Source organism: Poromitra crassiceps (genome assembly GCF_964638095.1).
Source record: "Poromitra crassiceps genome assembly, contig: HAP1_SCAFFOLD_1765, whole genome shotgun sequence".
Taxonomy (NCBI): Eukaryota; Metazoa; Chordata; class Actinopteri; order Beryciformes; family Melamphaidae; genus Poromitra; species Poromitra crassiceps.
Window position 1 is genome coordinate 15,001 of NW_028150650.1, and position 8,551 is coordinate 23,551.

General features: G+C 39.9%; 1 protein-coding gene across 1 annotated transcript; it reads left to right on the plus strand.

Moving 5' to 3' along the window:
- Positions 1-529: 529 nt before the first annotated feature.
- Positions 530-8,226, plus strand: LOC310772031 (immunoglobulin lambda-like polypeptide 1; the record flags this gene model as incomplete). Its single annotated transcript, XM_083664504.1, has 4 exons — positions 530-605; positions 1,806-2,041; positions 6,858-6,936; positions 7,761-8,226. The coding sequence occupies 4 exons, from the start codon at positions 530-532 to the stop codon at positions 8,081-8,083; spliced, it is 714 nt and encodes a 237-aa protein (XP_083520630.1). The 3' UTR covers positions 8,084-8,226.
- Positions 8,227-8,551: the final 325 nt, after the last annotated feature.

Genomic DNA, 8,551 nt, shown 5'->3' on the forward strand with positions numbered 1-8,551 from the left:
ATCAACAAATGGATCACACACACACACACACACACACACACACACACACACACACACACACACACACACACACACACACACACACACACACACACACACACACACACGTTTATGCTTAAAAATACCTAAATCATGCATATGAAGTGAACCTAAATCATGAAATCATGAACCAGATTTTAATAGGATGAAGGAGTGAGACAGGAAACATCGGGTAATCATGGAAATATTTGGGTGTGTCCAATGTATTTGTGAAAAATCATTCCAAGACTTTTCCTCACTTAACCGTTCAAAGCCTTTAACAGTTATATAATCTAAAATGTAAGATAGTTTTCATATATTTGAGCAGCTCTCTGGGGGCTCGGCCACACTGGTCTGCCTGCTGACCGGCTACTCTCCTCAGGGAGCCGTGGTGAGCTGGGAGGTGGACAGTACAGAGGTGATAGAGGGGGTCCTGACCAGCTCAGAGGAGGAGGAGGAGAGTGGACGCTACAGCAGCAGCAGCACCCTGACCCTGAGCCAGGACCACTGGATGGAAGGAGAGCTGTACTCCTGCAGGGTGCTCCATCATGACCACACCCAGACCCAGTCCCTCCACAGGAGCCAGTGTGAGGGCTAGGGGGACTGGAGGAAGCTGCACTATACTGCTATTGTATTGGATAAAACAGCTTGGTAGTGTGTGTTAAGTTGCTAGATGTGAGTGTGCTTGATAACTGCCATGTTGATGATTGATTGCTAATAAAGCTTACTCTGATCAATAACACGATGAACTGTATCAGTCATTATTACCTTTATGGACAGCACTCAGAAATTAAATGGATTCATTTATATAGTTTCTATTGATACACCATCTCCTCTGTGGAAAATTAACATCTTGGATGTAAATGATCATGCAAATCTTAGTTTCACTACAGATAAAGACTTTTCTGGATAATTTAGCAGAACCTTTATGGCAAAGCAGAGTTTTATATTGGACAGCAGCTTGTTTCAAGTGCAGGAGGTTTTTGTACGGCCTCTTAAGGAGTTTGTATCACTGTGATACACTTTTGGTGGAGGCACCAAACTCATCGTTGACTGTAAGTACCAGAGATTTCTACTTTATATGACACATACTATATGAGTACATTTTGGAGAAGAAATCAAATTATAAAAATTTACTGTTTGCACTTTGTTCACATTCATTATTTGCTATTTTTCAGTTGAAGGTTGAGCACAGGTTGAAAAGAGATTCTGATGAAATCAATGTCTCTTCAATCTTGTACATAATTAAAGTTAGACATCTGCTATAACATGTATTTTCTAATACATTTATTTTCAAGGAGTATTTATTTAATGAGCATTGCCAACCAAGTAAAAAAGGTACAATTCCAGTTTAATTATGATTTCAGAAATTCACTTTTAGCTTTAAAGTTTCCCAAAAACAAATTGGCATTTATATTTTCTGTGGATGCCTTTAAAATACATTTATCGTTTTAAACTTAAACTTAAACTGGGTCAAGTGGGCGGGGCAACATAAGGTGAATAGCTTGTAACATTTCTTCATGGTTCATTAGCTGGTGAAAAGGAAGTGAAACAGACAGGGAAGAAGCTGTTTTAACTGTTGAAGCCAACAAACATTTACATTTCTGATACAAAAGTCATTGCAGCAGATAGGGATGGATTGTCGGATATGAACAGATCGAGATGTCATTATTGGTCATCATTTAGATTTTAGTCATTTAACTCATTGTGTAATTCTGAGTGACTTATGAGTGCATCCTCTCCTCTTCTCTTCACCTCTCTCCTCCCCTCTCCTCTCTCTCCTCCAGTGTGTGTGGTGCGGCCCACCCTGACCCTCCTCCCCCCTCCAGAGTGGAGCTGCAGCAGGACGGTGTGTGTGGCCAGCGGGGGCTTCCCCTCAGCCTGGAGGCTGGGCTGGAGGGTGGGGGGCAGCAACAGCCCCTCAGGGGTGTCACACAGCCTGGAGGTCCTGGGGAGGGACGGCCGCTACAGCTGGAGCAGCACCCTGAGCCTCCCTGCAGACCAGTGGAGGAAGGCGGGCTCAGTGAGCTGTGAGGCTGGCCTGAATGGCCAGACGCCTGTCACTCAAACCCTGGACCCTGACCGCTGCTCTCATTAGAGCTTTGGCAAAGTGTCTAGAAATGTTCTTCTGTGATGAAGATGACTTGACTCAGGTTTTTCATTTTGTAACTTTCTACAGCATCCTTACATTTGGTTTCAATTGGATTTTTGTCAAACTGAACTGTATTTGAGGTGTTTCATTCCAAAATAAAGTTGTATCAAAATTGTGGCAGAAATTCATTACCATAACTAAAATAAAGGGTAACCCTTTATTTTACAGGTACCCTAGTTACATATGAACTATTTGTAATTACACATGAACACCAAATGTAATTACACAGTAATTACCAATAGTTATAAATGAAGTTCATATGTAGTTACATTGTAACAGACCTGTAAAATGGAGTGAGTCTGTTCAACTGTAGTTCATATGCACTTACATTGTAACAGACCTTGTGAAATGGAGTGAGTCTGTTCAACTGTAGTTCATATGTAGTTACATGGTAACGGACCTGTAAAATGGAGTGAGTCTATTCAACTGTAGTTCATATGTAGTTACATGGTAACGGACCTTGTACCATATGAACTACAGTTGAACAGACTCACTCCATTTTACAGGTCTGTTACAATGTAACTACATATGAACTACAGTTGAATAGACTCACTCTATTTTACAGGTCTGTTACAATGTAACTACATATGAACTACAGTTGAACAGACTCACTCCATTTTACAGGTCTGTTACAATGTAACTACATATGAACTACAGTTGAACAGACTCACTCCATTTTACAGGTCTGTTACAATGTAACTACATATGAACTTCATTTATAACTATTGGTAATTACTGTGTAATTACATTTGGTGTTCATGTGTAATTACAAGTAGTTCATATGTAACTAGGGTACCTGTAAAATAAAGGGTTACCAAATAAAGAATTGTATTATAACAAGTCCATCTCTGTGTTTGTTATTCATTCTGAGGCATCTCTCACTTGATCTTCCCAATATCCTGCTCCTACCAGCTCACTTGATGGCAAAGTTCAAGTCAGGTTTCTACTCTTTTTAATAGCACAAGGGATGCTTATCCGGTGTGTTGATAAACCTTTTACTCATGACTTTTGCAAATATCGAATACTGTAGTACATTTTTGGATGTGCAATAATTATATTGTTGAAATGTTGAGGAACAAATGTGTTTTTGTTATTGTCATTTATGTATATAGCACCTAGAAAGCATTCGATTTTCATTACTTTGTGTGAACTTTTCTTTATTAAGTTATAAAATTGTTGACCATCTGTTGCAATATTCTAGGAGAGGTAAAGCCTCACCAACCCATTCATTAAACAGTTGAGTTTCTCTGGGGATGTGAGTTTAAAACTGCCTGTTGAAAAATGTCTTCCAGCAGGTTTCAGTATTATTTCGAGTCACTGTGGTTCTGCTTGATGACATGTGTGCAGGGCCAGAGTGCTGTGTTCAGTGGACCATGGTCTCCACATCACAGTCTCTTCCATAAGCCTCAGCACCTGCAGCGAGCTGTTTTCAATGCAAGCAATCTGAAGGAGGTTTTTGTATGGCTCCAAATCACTGTGTGAACACTCCTCTACCATGATCACCAAGACAGTGGTAATCTCCAATATCGTCAGCCTGAACACCATTGATGGTTAGAGTGTAGTGAGAACCAGATCTACTGCCACTGAATCTAGATGGAGTTCCTGAGTTGAGAGTTGATACTTGGTATATAAGAAGTTTAGGAGGCTCTCCAGGTTTCTGAAGGTACCAGCTGAGATCAGCAGCAATATCTGAACTCCCTGTGGCGCTAATGGACACAATCCCTCCAAGACTAACAGACTTGGATTTGTCAGACTGAGTCAGAAATTTGTTGGCAGAAGACTCTGAAAGAAATAAGTGAATATGAGTCAGTACAGCACAGCAGTGTATAGGGAGAAGAGAGAAATAGAAAGCAGATTTTTAAGTAAAGGGCAAGTAGATGGATAGGAATTGCACCACATAGAAATATCGGAACAATATTAGTTATGTTCAAAAATGCTCACCCTGACTCAGGAAAACCAACATGACAAGCAGAGCGATTGGCAACATCATCCTGCAGTTTTAGGTGAGAGTGCATGGAAACAGTTCAGACTTGCTGTGATATAAGCATTTAAACTCAGAGGAGCAGTGATGCATAACATTCATGCAAAATACATGGTAGGCAAACACACACCTGTTCCTGTGAAACAGAAGAGGGAGAGGTGAGGTGGAGGAGAGTGAGAGCACATCCCTTCCTGTGTTTTTCTCTGCTGTTTCTCTGTCATTGCAACTATTAGCCTGTCCTTTTTACAGTACTCCATCCTTGTCCATGTGTCCATATCACACTGAACAGAGCTCGCTTCCCCCAGCAGCTTTTGGTTATCTTCTACTGTTGCACCACAGAAAGCAAGCATTATTACCATTTATACCATGGTCTGGGTGAATACTCGATTCTGATTGGCTGCAAGGTGTCCATTAAAAAGTGATATTGTACAGTGATAATGGACACCTAGCTAAATGGTCTGTTCACCGTTCATATCAATGCGCCATAGTTTCATCAGTGTTATCAGGAGAGCAGTTTGAGCTCTATACCCCCGTTAAGGGTTAATATGACAATTTTGGATGTTGAGAAAAAATTTGACTCGGTCAAAGTAAGTATTTAAATCACCCCTGTGTGCTCAGTTTATCAAAAATAACTCTTATTTACAATTTTGATTTTCGTTTCGGAGATTTTTAACCTCGCGTCACCAGGCTCTTCTCGGCGACAAAGAGGATATTTCCCTCGGCTCGTGCACGAGCGGGGGCGAGCCCTTTGAGAGAGAGAGAGAGAGAGAGAGAGAGAGAGAGAGAGAGAGAGAGAGAGAGAGAGAGAGAGAGAGAGAGAGAGAGAGAGAGAGAGATGCATGCAGTGCGAGTATGAGTGCGAGCCCCCGCTGCACTTTTCACTTCCTGAAACTCTTCGCTCTTAAATGTTAATATACTTGGCCAATACGTATCTATCATACAAAATAAAGCAAGCAGCCAAACGGTAATGTCTTAATTTAATGTAGAACGCAAAACATCGTTAAACCTGCATTCCTGTGATAAAGTTAACGTTTGAGTCGGCTTTAAAACGGAGATTGGTGGAGGTGGGAGGGACTATTTTATTTCGTGGAAGACTGATTTACAGTATGAATAACAGACATTTAGCCATTTAGATTGCTTTATTTATTACACATGGAAATATAAATGACTGGTCTTATTGTTTTGTTGGCAAGTGACCATGGTATAAGCGGGTTAATGCCCTTCGAGGTGTACATTATCACTTTTTAAGGGACTTCGCGGAGGCAAACCATCCTCGGCTTCGCCTCGGACGGTTCACGCCTCCGCGTCGTCCCTTAAAAAGTGATAATGTACACCTCGTCGGGCATTAACCCTTACGTAGTAGCTACAACAGTGTTACACCAGCTGCACTGTTGTTGGCCAGAAAGACCAGCAGCAGGTACAGAAGACAGCCCAGCATTATCATCGAAGCTCTACTCCCAGACCTGGAAACAGTTCTGGGAGGAGGAAAGCTAGATGAGCCGCTGCTTTCAGAAGGCATGCAGACACTGTTTGCTTGTTCCTGTAACATCTAGCAAATGCTGAGGGTCCATATAATATATGCCCCAACAACCAGACTAAAAAAACATTTTCTGTTCAGGAGCTGTCACCAGGCTTTCACTCACTCACAATTCCCCATTGAAGAGTGAAAAGAATATTAATCTGTGTCCTCTAATATTTTGGAAAATGAATATCAGTTTTTACAGGTTTTACAATAGATCTAAATATGCAGTACATTACTTTCACTGGCATGCCGTGCTTTTAGGGGTGTCACGATACACTCAGTTCACGATACGATACGTATCACGATACTGGGTTCACGATAACGATACGATACGATACGATTTTAACAATATTTTTTTAAACTTGAATAATGACAATATATGACTGGAAAAGTAGTATTTTATTTGAAATGCACAAATACAAAACATGCTGTTGTGGGAAATTGTTATTACAATAACAACTAGAAAAAACATGAGATTGGAGATAAGGCTTATCTTGAAATAGAATGAGTTACACCGTCACTTAGATTTACTTTGAACTAAAAGGTTTCTCCGCAGTATAAATTCTCATTATGCATCTTCAGTTTTTCTTCAAACTCAAACAACAAGACTTTTCTTAATCTATTTTTTATGCATCTTCAGTTTTTCCTGTCAAGTAAACAGTTTTGCCAGAAACTCAATTGAATGGTTTCTCTCCTGTATAACTTCTCATGTGTCTCTTCAGAGACTTGTTCAACTGAACTACTTTCCACACATTGAACTTCAACAAACAAAGACGTTTCTTAGTCTATTTTTTGAAGATTTTTTTTTTTTTTTTTTTGCGATATGAGATTTCATCTCAACGATACATATCGTGACGTTTTACTATCGCGAAATTTCGTGGGACGATATATTGTGACACCCCTACGTGCTTTACATTTACATTATGTCAGAATAATTTATATATACCTTTATATTATTTGAATGTTTTCACACGGATAGTCTAATGTTGATGCAGTAAGTTAATAACACAACCTTTTGTAGTATTTTGTTGCATAATCTTAATCATATTAATCTGGTATTGTAATGCGCAGGAGCCTGGGCTGCTGGTGGTCTCTGCTGCTGCACTCACAGTATCTTTATCAGTGTTGGGCTGTACATGTTTGTTTGTCACATATGGGTGTTGTGTGCTCACTGTTGTGTGAAGGAGGTTTTTGTACGGCGTCTTAACCAGCTTCAATCACTGTGGTACACGTTTGGTGGAGGAACCAAACTCATCCTAAACAGTAAGTCTCAATTTTCTATGATCTGTGAAAATGGCTTTTAAGATATAATTGCTGAAACTGATGAAATGCAAAACTGTTTCTCAGGAATATAATATTACTGTTCTATATAGCTAAGATAAGAAAAGTAAAATTTGCCCTTGATGTTAGCATACATCATTTTTAATTTTGAAAAGACTCTTCCATTTAAAAATTAGAACAACTTTACTTGAAGAAAAGATTTACCTTCAGTGCATGGGGAGGTTTAACAGATTAGGGAAGAAAATAATACTACTAATTGCCATGGTTAGTGACAGGAAAAAATACTGCTGTACGAGATAACTTTAAAATTTTATTATTTCTTTGTTAATTGTCATTGAAGATTAGAGACAATTTTGCTATTATGATAGCAACCAACCATTTAACATATTTGAAAAGTTGCTGATAACGCTGCCAATTGTGAACATATTTTAGTCAAATTGCTATGAAATTTTGAATAATTTTATTCATGTCATCTGATTTTTTTTAATAACAGTCTGTAAATTGGAATTACTTCTGTTCAATTTACAGTCGATGTGTCTCTAAAGAAATGCACAACAGTAATTTAAATTGCTAATTTTATATTGCTGAATTTGAAAATTTCCATAGGTTAAATTACTTATATTGAAAAAAGGGGAATTTTATTTTCTCTAATAATCAATATTGTGTGATGGATTAGTGTTAAACTAACTTGAATACAGCCAACATACTTCAGTGTTAAACTGTCATTCAGCATAACTGCCACCTGTCCAGCTGTGTGTTGTACAGCAACAGTGAATCTCATGTGTCTCTCTGCTCTCCCTCTACAGTAGCTGGCCCCATGGTCAGGCCCTCAGTCTCTCTGCTTCCCCCCTCCTCTGAGGAGCTCTCTGGGGGCTCGGCCACACTGGTCTGCCTGCTGACTGGCTACTCTCCTCAGGGAGCCGTGGTGAGCTGGGAGGTGGACAGTACAGAGGTGATAGAGGGGGTCCTGACCAGCTCAGAGGAGGAGGAGAGTGGACGCTACAGGAGCAGCAGCACCCTGACCCTGAGCCAGGACCGCTGGATGGAAGGAGAGCTGTACTCCTGCAGGGTGCTCCATCATGACCACACCCAGACCCAGTCCCTCCACAGGAGCCAGTGTGAGGGCTAGGGGGGCTGGAGGAAGCTGCAGGACAGGAGGAGGGACAACAACACCTGTTACTCTCATCTACACAGATTTAATGTTAGAGTCAGATAAAGCTTTGTGCAATAGAGAATTACACTGCTATTGTATTGGATAAAACAGCTTGGTAGTGTGTGTTAAGTTGCTAGATGTGAGTGTGCTTGATAACTGCCATGTTGATGATTGATTGCTAATAAAGCTTACTCTGATCAATAACACGATGAACTGTATCAGTCATTATTACCTTTATGGACAGCACTCAGAAATTAAATGGATTCATTTATATAATTTCTATTGATACACCATCTCCTCTGTGGAAAATTAACATCTTGGATGTAAATGATCATGCAAATCTTAGTTTCACTACAGATAAAGACTTTTCTGGATAATTTAGCAGAACCTTTATGGCAAAGCAGAGTTTTATATTGGAGAGCAGCTTGTTTCAAGTGCAGGAGG